Source organism: Vombatus ursinus, unplaced genomic scaffold (assembly GCF_900497805.2).
Source record: "Vombatus ursinus unplaced genomic scaffold, bare-nosed wombat genome assembly UNPS02014855.1, whole genome shotgun sequence".
NCBI classification, from domain to species: Eukaryota; Metazoa; Chordata; class Mammalia; order Diprotodontia; family Vombatidae; genus Vombatus; species Vombatus ursinus.
In genome coordinates, this window is record NW_020954633.1 from 6,843 (window position 1) to 21,121 (window position 14,279).

General features: G+C 59.3%; 2 protein-coding genes across 3 annotated transcripts in view; both read left to right on the forward strand.

Moving 5' to 3' along the window:
- Positions 1-8,352, forward strand: part of SPIB (Spi-B transcription factor) — a 15,188-nt gene extending 6,836 nt beyond the window's left edge. Inside the window, exons 1-6 of one of the 2 annotated variants that reach the window (XM_027841235.1) lie at positions 2,795-3,278; positions 4,656-4,683; positions 5,031-5,103; positions 5,510-5,709; positions 6,012-6,156; positions 6,663-8,352. In XM_027841235.1, the coding sequence (XP_027697036.1) occupies positions 3,154-3,278; positions 4,656-4,683; positions 5,031-5,103; positions 5,510-5,709; positions 6,012-6,156; positions 6,663-6,958 (867 nt within the window). In that variant the 5' untranslated portion in view covers positions 2,795-3,153 and the 3' untranslated portion in view covers positions 6,959-8,352. Of the gene's footprint in view, positions 1-2,794; positions 3,279-4,655; positions 4,684-5,030; positions 5,104-5,509; positions 5,710-6,011; positions 6,157-6,662 lie in introns of those variants that run through there. The other variant, XM_027841236.1, reaches the window with a different exon arrangement.
- A 1,256-nt stretch (positions 8,353-9,608) lies between these two features.
- MYBPC2 (myosin binding protein C, fast type) overlaps positions 9,609-14,279 on the forward strand; it is an 18,408-nt gene continuing 13,737 nt past the window's right edge. Inside the window, exons 1-5 of the mRNA XM_027841233.1 lie at positions 9,609-9,818; positions 10,216-10,277; positions 11,121-11,204; positions 13,648-13,734; positions 14,040-14,258. Of these exons, the coding sequence (XP_027697034.1) occupies positions 9,751-9,818; positions 10,216-10,277; positions 11,121-11,204; positions 13,648-13,734; positions 14,040-14,258 (520 nt within the window). The 5' untranslated portion in view covers positions 9,609-9,750. The remainder of the gene's footprint in view (positions 9,819-10,215; positions 10,278-11,120; positions 11,205-13,647; positions 13,735-14,039; positions 14,259-14,279) is intronic.

The following is a 14,279-nucleotide window of genomic DNA, read 5'->3' on the forward strand; positions in this document are numbered from 1 at the left end:
GGAATTTCTTAGGATAGGCCTCCCTGACCCCCGTGATGGTCTCTGCTCCTCTGTTCCGCCTCCCCCCAGACTGTCCGTCTCCATCCTCCTCCCCCCATCTCCTTCTGTCCCCCTCCCTCATCCTGGCTAGGTGGGGCTGGGCTTTCCCTAGGGAAAGGCCGGGCGAGCCAGGTTCCCACGCCAGGGCCAGGACGAGGACCGGGACAGGTGATATACGCCAGGCCACCTCCTCCCTCCCCACCCTGGCCTTATCGCCACCCGCCAGGCCCCGCCAAACAAACAACCTGGCTCCCGGGTGGAGACGGCCAGGCAGGGTGGGGGCTAGAGGCTAGAGAGAGGCCAAAGTCCTGGGAACAGGTGAGGAGGAAGCCTGGGGACCGTTACCCACCCCCCAGCCTGCAGCATCCACAATCTCGGGCCCGTCGCCGGCCGCTTGGAAAGGGGGGTGGACCCCCGAGTGCTCCCTTCTGGGGCTGGGCAGAAGAGACCAGCTGCCGGGGTCTGCGGCCTGGGGGCAGCCTGGGTGGTGGAGGGCCGCTGCTGGGAGGCGTGGCCCGAGATGAGGGGCTCACCGGCCAGGCCCCTCCCGGCTGCCCTCAGAAAGGGCTCGAGCCGGGCTTGGGCGTGGGGACATCTGGACGTTCAGTGGGGTGGAGAGTGGACCCCCACGAGGAGGGAGGGGGGCAGCTGCCAAGGATGCCCCAGTCCCCCGTGGGAATAGTGGCTGGGGGCCTGGACAGCTGGGTCCCCCAGAGAGCAGGGGCAGGGAGGCCAGGTGCTGAGGGCCCGATGGGGTCAGGGCGGCCGGGCCCCTGGGCTAACGGCACCTCCTCCTGCTCCCCTGTGCAGCCGAGATTGTCCCATCTTCTACATGCGGAAGAAGGTACAGAAGGATCTGGACGACCAGGAGCAGCTCCTGGCTCGATTCGGGCCCCCGGGCCCGGCCACCTGGTGACAGAGGACGCGGCTGTGGACGTTGGCATCAATAAAGCTGTGGGGCTTTGGGTTCCCCTGGTCTTGTTCTTTGGGAGGGTAGAAGGAGGAATCCTGCTGGCCACCGCACCCCCTCTCGCCCCCCAGGGGAGGCGGGTGTCGGCGGGATGGCAGGGATTTTAGTCCACATGTGAAGTGGGCTGTCTCTGGAGGTAGTGAGCTCCCTGTCGATAGAGGGCTCCAAGCAGAGGCTGACGAGCCCCTGTGAGGTGTGTTCTACAGACATAAACAGGATGGGGGGCTGGGGCGTTGTGCCGAGGGGCTGGTAGATGGCACTCACAGCGCCTGCTGTCTCATCTTAGGGGGCAGGGGAGCCCCGGCCCCACCCTCTCCCCTCCGCTAGGGGTGTTGGTAGGGGCTCTTCAGGGCGGCCTGTGGGAGTGCTGTGAACCCCAATCCGCAGAGGAGGGGACCTGGAGTCGAGCCCCGCTCATCTCCGCCGTTGTCACGACCGGGCTGAGGCCCTCGGCTTCTGTCTGGTGGAGTTCTTGGGGTGGCCAGATTTAGCGCCCGACCCTCCCACACCGGGAGAGTCGGAATCCCTGGAGGGGCCGGGCCGCAGCGGCTTCCTCGGCCTCAGGGCTGACAGCTAGAAGGGGTTCTGGGGGTGAAGGGGCAGTGAGTGACCAAGCCCGGGTTCTCCGGCTCCACACCCGGCACGTTCGCTCCGCTGGGCCAACGTGCTTCTCGTCCAACGAGACAGTGACGATGTTCAGAGGGCGCCTTTATGAGCATCTCATCTGATCCTCCCGACAGCCCCAGGAGGTGGGTTTGTCCCTATTTTACAGACTGGGAAACTGAAGCACACAAGTTGCGTAACTCGAAGGCCCGGCCTAAGTAGCTGTGGGAGATTGGGGTGCCAGGATCCCTCAAGCCCTGGGCAGAGAATCAGCCTGCGGAGGCCGGAAGCAGACGCCATTGGCCCAGCCAGGGTAGCGATGCCCATCCACTCCTTCACCAGCCAGAGGGAGGCAAGGCTTGGTGGCCTTGGAAGAGCCCCGATTTGCCATCTGTGAAATGGGGATGATGTTCCCCATCCTGTGCCTGGTTTTGAGTGAAGTGCTTGGTGAGCCTGGCGCAACACACATAGCGCCAGGCCTGGAGTCAGGAAGATGCGTCTTCCCCAGCTCAAATCCCACCTCAGACTAGCTGAGTGACCCTGGGCAAGTCACTTCACCCCGTTTGCCTCAGTTTCCTCATCTGTAAAATGAGCTGGAGAAAGACATGACAAATCACCCCGGCGTCTTTGCCAAGAAAACCCCAATGGGGTGATGAGGAGTCAGACCCGACTAGACCACAAGAAGGCTCGTGTCCCCTGTGAGGTGAAGCTGAGCTCTGGGCTAGAGGGCGTCAAAGAATCCGACCTGGAGCTGGGTGGGCTTTCAGAGCTCCAGTCCAACTCTCGCCACCTCTCACACCCTGTGAGCCCAAAGCCCCCTTTCACCTGAGCTTTGGGAGACTCCGTGTATGATGACTACCTTGGGACAGCCCTTGGTTTTTGCAAGGCCTCAGGTTGCTTGTCTGTGAAATGGGGTTGGCCCATGAGATCTCCAAGCCTTCCTTTGCTTCTCATGCTCCATTTTCACCCCTCCCGTACCTAATATCCCGATTTCCTAAGTCACGCCACCTCTGAGGACTCCTGCCCTTGGGGTCTCCAGTGCCTAACAGGACCTCAGGTCCGTTTCTTGGAGATTCAGGTATTTCCCCTTCTGAGGAAGTGGCAGGTTGGGTCCCGGGCCCAGGACCCCAAGATCAGCTGGTCAATGCATGTGTGGCACACCGCCTTTCTTGGGGTCACAAGCCAGTCCCAGCTTTCCCCACCCTCAAGTCAGGGACAAAATTCAGGTATCCAACCTAGTAATCCCACCCCCTTTGAAGCCCCAGGTATCTGGCACCTAGGACATCTGGAACCCAGGCATCCAGTCTTAACCCTCAGGACTAGGGCACCTCCCCTCCCCCAGGGAACCAGGTATCTGCTTTACCCCAACCCCCCTCTCTAAATCCAAGTGTTCTGCAGCCCCCGGCCCTCCTCAGGCACCAAGGAACCCTGCCACCCTAGAGACCTGGTGGTACGGGTGCCCTGCTCTCCCCTCCCATCCCCAGTCACATGACTCGTTGAGCAATCCCCCATCTCCAGGGCCCCCCCTGAGGGGATTTTCGATGAGGTCACTGGGCCCCGCCCCTCCCCTCCCTGGCTATAAGGTGATGGCAATGCCAGGACGCAGCCCAGACCCTGTGCCATCCCCAGAGCTCTGCCCCACCATGCTCACGCTGGAGGCTGCACAGTAAGTGAGGACCCCCCAGGGCTCCGAGTGCATAGGCGAGGTCTCTACTCCCCGCTGTCTCTCCATGTGTCTCTGCTTCTCTTCATCTCTCTCTGTCCTCCCTCTTGTGCCTTCCTTCTGCCCCCTCCTGTCTCTCTCTTTTCCCCGTCTCTGCTTCTTTCATCTCTGTCATCCCTCCACATCTCCCTCGTCTCTTCCGCCTCTCCCCCATCTGTCTGCTTTCACCCCTGCCCGGGTCGCTGTCTCTTGCTTCCAGTCACCGTCTCCATCCCTTTCCCAGGCTCTCCCCTCTAGGTCTGTTTGGACCCATCACTGTCCCATGGCTGGGGCCAGTTCCCTCAAAAACCCTCCACTTTCTCTCCCACTTTCACTAACCCCCCCCACCCCCCACTCCACAAACACTCTCACCACCTCAGCCTGCCCATGCAAATCTCCCCAGGGATATTTCCGTGCAGGCCTCCCCATGCCCCCTTCCTGTTCTAAGCCCTGTCCCTGACTGGGCCTTGGGGGTGGGGGAGGGCAGGACTTTGACTCACACCCCTCTATGTACAGCCTGGGGTCAGCCTCTACCTACCCCACATGCCCAAAGTTCCTTCGTCCTCTCTCAAAAAAAAAAAATAAACCGGGAGCCCACGAAGTTCTGTTTGGTGAGCTCGAATTTGGAGAGGATTGGGAGATGGGAGTCAGGGAGGGGCACGAGACACAGGCAGGCAGGGGCACCTGGAGAAGAACAAGAGACTTAAAAAGTGAGATGCACGGAGGGAGTGGGAGGCACGGGGGCATTGAGGGACACAGGAGACAGATGGAGAGGGAGGGATGTAGAATAAGAGATAGGTGAGATGAAAGGATACAAATTCGTGAGGGGCACAGGGGGGCCATGGAGAGTGAGGGGTGCAGGGACATGGGGGAGGGATGCAGGGAGACCATGGAGAATGAGGGCCGCAGGGGGGGCATGGAGAGTGGGGGGCACAGGGATGTGGGGGAGGGGCACCGGGGGCATGGAGAGTGAGGGGCATGGGGGGGGCCAAGGAGAGTGGGGGTGGGGCAGGGACGTGGGGCAGGGACACCGGGGGGCATGGAGAGTGAGGGGCGCAGGGATGTGGGGGAGGGGTGCAGGGCAAGGAAGAGGCCCAAGACAAAGCAAAGGACAGAAGAAGAACAAGGTGGGAGCGTGGGGGACCCAGAGTCTGGAGCGTGGGACAGTACAGAATGCAGGGGAAGGAGAAAGCCCAGTGCAGGGGCACAGACACTCAGGGGAGGGGAGGGGCTCAGGACCAGACCTGGAGGCTCCAGGGTCTGGGTGAGTGCCAGGCCCAGGCACCCAGAGCAGGGGGTGACACCACCTCTCCCCATTCTATCTTTTTCTCCTCTCCCCAGGTTGGAGGATTCGCACTTTTCTTGCCAGGTAAGTTCTGCCTTGCCGTTACCCAGTGTCCCAGCATCCTTTTTCCAGAAGGAGGGCTCTTTCTTCCACACACACTTTCCACTGATCGATTGATCGATCTCGTCTGTTACCTGTCCCTCTCGTCTCCCCCTTTCTTCTGTCTCTCCCTGTCTACCCCATCGCTTCTCTCTCTTCACGTCCCCCTTCCCCACTCTCCTGTTTCCCCAACCGATCTATTTATTTCTTCAGTCAGTCTCCGCCCCACTTTGTCTGTTTCTCTGTCTGTCACTGTCCCGTTTCTCTCTCCTTTGACTCTCTGGCCGGTGGGACGTTCCCGTCACGACCACGCTCCTGGTGCCTCTCCTCAGTACTCAGATGGAGTCTTCTACGATCTGGACAGCAGCAAACACCCCGGCTACGTGGACCCCGAAGGCATGGTGGGTAAGTACATGCTTCCCCTCTCTGTGCCCTCCCACTGCCCGGGGGGCACTAGCCATTTACCTTCTCAGTGGGTCTTAACTCCTCCAGCTTTCTCTCCCATTCTCGGCCCCCACCCGAATGCCCTTTGTCCCCTCCCCGTACCCCTATTCTGCTCACCTCTTCCTACAGCCATCCGTCCCCCTCTCCCCACCCATCCGTCCCCCTGCCAGGCTCCGTGCCTCTGGATTCCCATTTCCTCCCCCGCCCTCCTCCCTCCGTTCCATCCTCATCAGGTCTCTCCTGTTAAGCTGCTCCCTTCCCCATGCGTGCAAATGCGCGGGCCAAAGATGACCTTCCTTTCCTTCCCACAATTGCCCCTTTGGGCCAGGGGGCTGAGTCTCAGGGCGCCCTCTCCTGCCTTCCCCAGACTCCCTGTGGGGCTGGACAGAGCCACCGCCCAGCCTGGCCACTGCCTATGAGCCCTTCGACCCCTCGGCAGCCTCACTTGGCCAACTCCAGGGTCTTCAACTCTCCTACCTGCCTGTCAGCTATGGCCCCATTGGGCAGCTGGAGCCGGCCCCGGGCCCAGGGCTCAGCACCTACCCGGAGGAGGATTTTGGAGGCCAGGTGAGGGGGAATGAGCCGGGGAGGAAGCGTGTAGGGCTGAGGTCAGCATGTTGTGAGACAAAGGCAAGTCTGGAGCTGGCAGACCTGGGGCTGGCAAACCTGGGGCCGGACAAATCACTTCTTTGTCTGAGTCACAAAATGATGGGGAGAAGGTTGGATCAGGTGATTTCCAAGGTCCCTTCCAGCTCTGTGATAGAGGGTTAGAAGACTGAGAGACCCGGGTAGGTTCGGGGAGTCCAGCTTAGAGAGGAGGGAAGGTGAGCCGTGGACCACAAGCTCTGACCACCCCCTCCCTGCTCCAGCCCCTGGCCTCATTTACCCAGTTCCCCAGTCCTGGCTTATCTGAGGACGAGGAGTTCCCAGGGGATAGCCCAGCCCTGGAGGTGTCTGACAGTGAGTCGGATGAGGTCCCGGCAGCTGGAGGGGAAGGGACAGGAGCCGATGCAGGTATGATGGGGGGGCGGCGGCCAGTAAAGTCACCTGGCCTGGGGAGCCCCTGGTCTGGGAAGGGGAGACAGCCCTGAGTCCGATGGGAGAGTGCTGTCCCTAGGGAGCACCTGCTCCAAGTGGGTATCGCAGTCTCAGAAGTGGAAGGGGGCTCCAAAGCCATCTGGCCCCTCCTCTGGCTGACCAGGAATGCGCTCTGCTGCAGCATATGGCCCTCAGTGGTCACCCAGCCTTGAAGACCTCTGTGGATGGGGAGCTCACTGCTTTCCCCCAAGCTGCCCCAAGTCTCAGTACCCCTGCCCCGTGTCTTGCTCCAAGGTTTCCACGTACAGAATCTGTCTGCAAAAGCTGATTGGAGGAAGTCCCCGGTGCTTCCTGTCCCCGGCAGCAGCCACTAATCGCGCCTTCGCTTATTGGCTGACCGACTGATTTCTGGAGGGTGGGTGTCCCCAGAGGATGCCCAAGGGGGCCTCCCGGCCTGACGCCGGCCTGCTCTGCCCCTCCAGGTGCCCGGAAGAAGCTCCGTCTCTACCAGTTCTTGCTGGGGCTGCTGACCCGCGGGGACATGCGGGAGTGCGTGTGGTGGGTAGAACCCGGGGCCGGCGTCTTCCAGTTCTCGTCCAAGCACAAGGAGGCCCTGGCCAGGCGCTGGGGCCAGCAGAAAGGCAACCGCAAGCGGATGACCTACCAGAAACTGGCCCGGGCCCTCCGCAACTACGCCAAGACCGGAGAGATCCGCAAGGTCAAGAGGAAACTCACGTACCAGTTTGACAGCACCCTGCTGACCCCCCGGCGGGCGTGAGGGCCCCGGCCGCGGGGGGACGGCTGTCTCGGGCCCCGAGGCGTCTCAGAGATCCCCCTGCTGTCGCCAAGAGTGCCTTGGGGTGCCCTGTCCCTCCGAGTTCAGAGCCTGTGAAGGCTCCCCATCAGAAGGCACACCCTGTCTGGGGCTGTCTTAGGGCCTCAGGCATCCCTGGCCTAGGATGATTCCAGCGCTAGCTTCTTGGGAATGGGTCCCCTGGCAGTCTGTAGCCCTTGCCCCTTTTCCTGACCCGGGCCGGGGGTCAGGAGGATCCAGCCCCGACATGCCCTGTGACTTTGGGGGAGATGGGCCTCGAGTCCTTAGCTGTAAACACAAGGGACTGCAGCCTCCAACTGCTAAGGGCCCAGTGGTCCAGGCCCCTTCCCGCCTGAGCGGATGCCGGCTCGGACCGTGCTGCCCTGCCTGGGTGACCCCCTCTCCACCAGAGCTCCGGACTAAGTCACCAGGCCTAGGGAAATCAAAGGCATCAGCACAGCCAAGGGTCTGCCGAGGGCTCAGACATAGATTTTGGACTGGGGGGAACCATATAGCACTGGAAAAGAGGGAGAGAAATGTGGGACCAAGGGTCCCAGGCTCTGGTCAAAACCTGGTTTCAGATCCTGGCCCCCTCAATGGCTGCCTGGGTAACCTACTCTGGCCCTTGTCTCTCTCTAAGCTGTGTGACCTTGGCCGTGCCTCAGTTCCCCCATGTGTAAAAAGAGGGGGTTTCCCCCGGAATGATCCCTAAGGTCTCTCTGGCTTTTTCCTTCGGTGACATTTCAGACCTGGCCCTGACTCATTGTGCAATCTTGAGTGTGTTGTCCCTTCTGGGCCTCAGTTTCTCCCTGAGGGAGTTTGACCAGATGACCCCCAAGGTTCTGTCTGGCTTGGAGGTTGTATACTGGGATCTGAAGGGTTCTGGGGATTCCCAAAGTGGTACGGGCGCCCTCTGAAGTACTGAGTGCCCTTTCCCTGGACGATGGGGTTTATTGTCATCTGGGCCTCTGGGAGTCCTTCCAAGTCTGAGGCCCTGGGACCCCTGCCCACTGGAGCTTTCTCTGAGGTGGGGTGGTTCCCCACAATCCTCCTCAGCTGGTTCCGGGGCCATTCTCCCTCAGTGCCCCCTAGGTCTCCTCCCTACCTGTCACCTGGAGAGGGGATGGGTCAGGGGTGTACAGAGGGGCCCAGAATCCTTTGGGCTTAGGAGAGCCTGGCCTCAGAGTCCATTGCAGGGAAGCCAGGAAGACTTAGGCTGGGCCCCTGACCTCCAAAGCGGAGTCCATCCCTCCCCACCAAGAAACCAAGCTCCCTGCCCCTTCCTGCCAGGGACCTCGGGGTCATGTCTCACCTTACAAAGTAATGAATTCTGCAAATAAAAGATGAACACACGCCAACATGGGGTATTCCTTTTGGAAATTGCCGGCACTGTATCAACCCAAGCAAATGCCATGGAATTTCTGAGCTTCTCCCGTGCCCACCCCCAGTGCTCAGTTGGGGCCGTGCACCTCAGGATACTCCCACACACACTTGTTTTGCATTCTTGTTCAGCCGCATCTGACTCTTCATGACCTCATTTGGGGTTTTCTTGGCAAAGATACTGGAGTGGTTTGCCATTTCCTTCTCTAACTCATTTTACAGGTGAGGAAACCGAGGCAAACTGGGCTAAGTGACTTGTCCAGAGTCACACAGCTAATAAGTGTCTGAGGCTAGATTTGAACTCAGGTCTCTCTGACAACAGACCCAGCACTCTGTCAGCTGCACCATCCAGCTTCCCCAATGCTTCTGCTCTCACCTATTGATGCTTCTCTTTCCTCCTCCCCATTACTCTGTCCCTTCCATCATCTCTGTCTCTGTTTCTCTCTTTCTCTGGTGGTTCCCTAGCAGTCTGACCCTGGTCTGGCTGGCTCTGCCCCTCCCCCCCACTCCTCCGTGTCTGCTTCTCTCCCCCCTCCTCCTCCCTCCTCCTCCTCTCTAACAGTCTCTCTCTCTTCCTCTTTCCTCTCTCCCTCCCCCTTCTCTCTCCCCCCTCCTCCCTCCCTCTATCCCTCCCCCAGCAGTCTCTTTCTCTCCGGTTCTCTCAGAGGCTCCCTGGGGGTCTGGATCAGTGTCTTCCGTTCTTCCTAGGCTTCTCAGACTCCCTGCCATGACTTTATCTCCCCTCCCATCCTGCACTCCCGCTGGTCTCACAATACCTTGCTCCCCTGTCCCCGCAGGAGAGAGTCTGACCAGAGACTGATGATGTCACCAGATATTCCATTTTGGATTGGCCAAACACCGAGCCAGCCCTGTTAAGGTTACAAGGGGGTTTGCTTTGGTTTTGGTGACGCAGGGCCAGAGTTAGTGCTGGCTCCTCAAACCCTCTACCCCAGGCTCCAGCTCAGGAAGGGACCCATGCATCCTGGGCTCCCCAGCCCTTCCGGGCCCTGCTCTTCTCTTTCCCACTTCCTCCAGGGCTCCCTCCTTCCTTGGGGAGCTGGGGGCGAGGACCGTAGAAACTTGGGGACCCTGGGGGTGGGGCAGCCTAGGCCAGGTGGCCTGGCCACAGCAGCTGGGCTGGGATAAAATTTCTCTGGGGTGGGGCCCCCAGCGGTGAAAGGAAGTTCTCCACACCCCAGCTGGAGAAAGCAGGTCACCACTAGGCAAAGAGGGGTCCCTGGGATGCTGGCTGCCCTGGCGCAAGCCAGCCCTCAACGCTAACCTGGGGCTTGGTGCCCACTTCAAGAAACCTGGCCCTCCCTACTGACCCTGGAGACTTGGCTTTGGTTTCCCCAGGGGGTCCAATTTCTCTGAAGATGCCTGACTTGCAGAAATCTAGGTGGCTGGGCCCCCAGCCCTACCCTATCCCAAAAGAGTGCCAGAGGTCTGATACCCTAAATCCTGTCTCCCTCAAGGACTCAGTTGTCCTGATATCCCAGCCCTACCCCCTATACCAAGATAACCTGCTTCCACAGCTCCCAAACAGTAGGGACCCAGGTGACCCCTTCCCCAGCCCTGCCTGTGGCCTCCCACTGAGACCCAGGTGTCCTGACCCTCACAACCCTCCCCTCTCCCCCTCCCCTTGCCTTAGAGACCAGAATCTTGTTGCCCTGGCCTCCACCAGGAGCCAGGCATGTATCTTCCCCCCCACCCCCAGCAGTTATTTCTCGCCCTTTAGAGAACTCCTGGGGAATTCGAAGGGGGTGGGGAGTGGGAGCTGAGTCAGGTGTCTCCGGGGAGCCTCCAGCCTCCTTAAAACCCCACCCTGCCACCCATCCTAGGCCCTGTTGTCTCAGGAAGGTTCCCGACTGGCCACAGGTTAAGATGCCGGAGCCCAAACCAGGTGGGGACCCGCAACCCCTCATCCCTAACCTCTTCCTCAAAGGGAGGCTGGAAGGGGTGTGCTCCCTGTCAGTGCCAGGAGTCCCAAGGTTGGAGGGGGCATGGGGAGGACAACCCTGGCCTGGGAGAGGTAGATGATCGGGGCAGAGAAAAGGAGTGGGGGATTACGGGAGCTTGGAGGCTAAGGACTGGAAAAAGCAGGATCCAAAGGAAAGAGACCCCTCCAGCTAGAATGAGGAGGGAACCTTTGGCATGGGAAGGGCCCCTTCCCAGGATGGGGGGAGGGAGCCCCCTTGTGTAAGAAGGTAGGGAAAAGAGCCCCTGTCCCTGGTAGGAGGAGGGAGCCCCTTGTATGTAGGAAAGGGCCCCCTCGTTGGGGAGAGGGAGCCCCCTTGCACTCAGTGGGAGAAGGGGTTCCCAGCAGGGTGCTGGGAGGGTCCTGAGTACTGGGTGCTCGGTGCTGAGCTCAGCACATGGGTGTCCAGTTACCTGACCCCGGATCAAGCTAATTATACTCCAGGCCAGCCCATCTGGAAAAGGTCAAGACCAGTTGGCCTGGACTTGGGCGGGGGTGAGGAAGGAGCAGAGGCTTTATTTGGGGGGATCCTCCCTGGTCCTGCTGGCCCTGCCCTCTGTCCCTGGAGAATGGTAAGATTCTGTCCAGGGGGAGGAAGTGAGGGAAAGCAGGTGTCTGGAGGGCCAGCCAGGATTGGGTGCTGAGGGACATCTGAAGGGCAGGGGCTGTGCTCAGCACCCCTGGGTCCTGGAGTGGACGAGAGCCAGGGGATCAGGACTCCTGGGCTCCCTGATTCTGTGACCCTCCTCCGCCTCTTTCCCCTCACAGCCACCAAGAAGCCCGCTGCCAAAGCTAAGGATGCCCCCCAAAAGCCTGGCCCTGAGAAGGAGGCTGCGCCTGCCCCACCCAGTGGTGAGACACCCCTGGCCCAGCCCCAGCCCCCACTCTGGCCCCGAGATGTCCGCAGACACGGCTCCCCTCTCATCTGGAGCACCGAGACCATGGCCCAGGAACTGTGTCTGCTCTCTAACCTATTGATTCCAAAGCCATCTACACCGTCGAGTGTCTGTTCCCCGAGTCCTCCCCTTCCTTTCCCCACACTCCCTCTGGCTCCCTTTCTTGTCTCTGAGCCTTTCAAACCTCTGAGCCTCCTTTCTCTGAGTCCCCCAAACTTTGGGCGACCCCCGTTCCCAGTTTTTCTTCCTGCTCCTGAGGCACCCAGACCTTTGGAAACCAAATTGTTCCAGACTCCATCTAACCTATAGAAAACCCGGATCCTAAGCCTGCCCCAGATATTTGCTAGCTGTGGCTCTGAGTATCTGTCTGGGTCTCACTTTCCTCATCTGTAAAACCCGGGGGTTGGACTTTGTGACTACTGAGGTCTCTTCTGGCTCTAAATCGAGGACATTCTGATTCCATGATCCCTCTTTTTTAAAATTAATTTATTTATTTTTAGTTTTCAACATTCATTTCCATAAGATTTTGAATTCCAAATTTCTCCCCATCTCTCCCCTCTCCCCACCCCATGATGGCATGCATTCTGAATACCCCTTCCTCTAATCTGCTCTCCCTTCTATTCCTCCCCCCTTGTCTTATCCCCTTCCCCTTCTATTTTCCTGTAGGACAGGATAGATTTCTATACCCCATTTCCTGTATGTATGACCCCTCTTGTCCCCAGCCCCCAGATCTTTGATCTCTGGCCTCCCTGCCTCCCCCTTGCCTGCACCAAATTCTGAAGAGATCAGGCAGACCTGGGTGGATGTGGAGGGAGGTGACTGGTTAGGGAGGTGAAAAACCAGTCCTGGTATCAAAAGGCTACTGGTTGCCCACTTTGATTGGGAAGTCCGTGCCCCTGCCAAGCACTCCACTAAGCTCCTGAGTCCCAGGATGGAATAAGAGAGGCCTCGGGGTAGCCAGTGAGCCCTGGGGCTCTGTCCAAGAGAGGCTCACTGGATACCAAGCACTGTCCTGCCTTCCCACCTTCTGCTCCAGGAAGCCTCCTAATCCCCACCCCCTTCCTTTCCTCCCAGTCCCCTCTCCCTTCTGTTCTCCCTCTTGGTCCCTTTCTCCTTCTTCTCTCCCAGTCCCCTTCCCCCAGTCCCTCTCCCCTGTCCTCCTCTCCTTCCAGTCTCCCTGTTCCTCTTCCGTCCATTTCCCCTCCCCCGGTCTTTCTCCCCTCCCCTAGTTCTCCTGCTTTCCAGCCTCTCCCAGCCCTCCTCCTCCAGTCCTGCAGTCCCCCTCCCCCTCCATCCCTCCTTCATCTCTAGCTGTCTGCCACTGATTTGATGCCTAATTATGTACTAAGTTCTGCGGTAATTATTAGCAAAGTACTCCATGATCCGATGATTAAGGCAGAAGGAACCATGGGGGGAAGTTGCCAAGAGGCCAATTCAGGCTTGAAGTCAGGAATAACTTCTTAACAATTAGAGATAACCAAGAAGGAGCTGGGCTGCCACGAGAGGTAGTGAGCTCCCCGTAACTGGAGGGTCTTCTGTATGGGGGGTCGATGGCCACTGAGGTCCCGAGTCGTAATGCCCATTCCCCTCCCCCCAGCCAAGCAGAGGAAAGCTTCCTGGAGGCTGGGTGGAGCCATTGTTGTGTTTGTAGCCTCAGAGCTACCTTGTATCCACCTCGTGTGCATTCATACCATCCTGTATGTAAACCTGTGGTCTTCCCTGGGTCACTTTTTGTCTTTGTATCAATCAATAAACCTTTATTAAGAGCCTTCTATGTGTCAGGCACCGAGCTAGTGCTTGCTGACTGATTGATTCATAAGCGCCTAATAAATGTTGGAAACTGGGGGGTCAGAGAACTAGGGAGAAACGCTGACTCTGCCTGGCTTTGTGACCGTGAGCATGACCCCAGTGCCCTCTGGCCCTCAGGTTCCCCAGGTGTAGAATCGGAGGGAAATTGGTTCCTTATCCTCCCTTCCACCCCAACATTCTATGGTTTCAACCCAACCCTCCTCATTTTGCAGGCGGGGAAACTGAGGTTCAGAGGTTAGGGACATTATTCCACAGAAGGGAAAAATCAGGCTCAGCGAGGGTCAGGGATTTGTCCACCCTCTCACTCTGCAGAGGAGGAAACTGAGGCACAGAGTGGGTCAGGGCTTGTAAACTCCTTGAGGGCAGGGACTGTCTTTTGCCTCTTTGCATCTCCTGCCCTTAGCACAGTGGCTTGCACCGCACAGAGGAGCCACTTAACGTAATTAACAGACTACCTGGCTGTGGGGAGGGGGGTTGGGGGAAGTGCGCCCTCAGTGCTCAGGTCTCAGGAATCACCTCAAATAAAGTAACCTTGCGGCTCTCCGGCTAAGCCCCTGACTCACAGAGTGAAAGGCCCGTTTATAACCTAGAGCCGCCCCCTGAGGACCAGTCACCCGCTGCCGAGGAGCCCGCTGGGATCTTCCTGAAGAAACCCGACACTGTGTCTATAGAGGCAGGTAAGGAAGGCTGAGGCTAAGCTCCGGGGAGAGGCTGGGGAATGGGATGTCGAGGTACCCCCATGCTTGGGTTGCAGAGAGGCTGAGGGGCGGGATGCCTGGGTGCCCCAGAGAGGTACAGGGGCTCACCACCCAGGGTGAGCTGCCTGGGAGCCAGACGCCCGGGGCCTTAGAGGAAGATGCAGCTTAGATACCTGGGTGTCGCAGGTGCCCGGACCCCCAAGCCAGGATGAGCCCCGGGTCCCTGGGTTCCAGGGACCTGGCAGGGTGTGAAGGCCTTAGACTTCCTGTCCCCTGGTCCCCAGGGAAGGACGTGGTGATCACGGCCAAGGTGAATGGGAAGGAGCTCCCTGGAAAGCCCGTCATCAAATGGTTCAAAGGGAAGTGGTTAGAACTGGGCAGCAAGAGTGGGACCCGATTCGTCTTCAAGGAGAGCCATGACCAGCAGAGCAACGTGAGGGCCATGAGGCCAGCAGGCCAGGCCTGGGGGGGAGGGGGGCAGCAGAAGTGGGAGGGGTGGAGAGGTGGGGGGCCTGGGGCTGCAG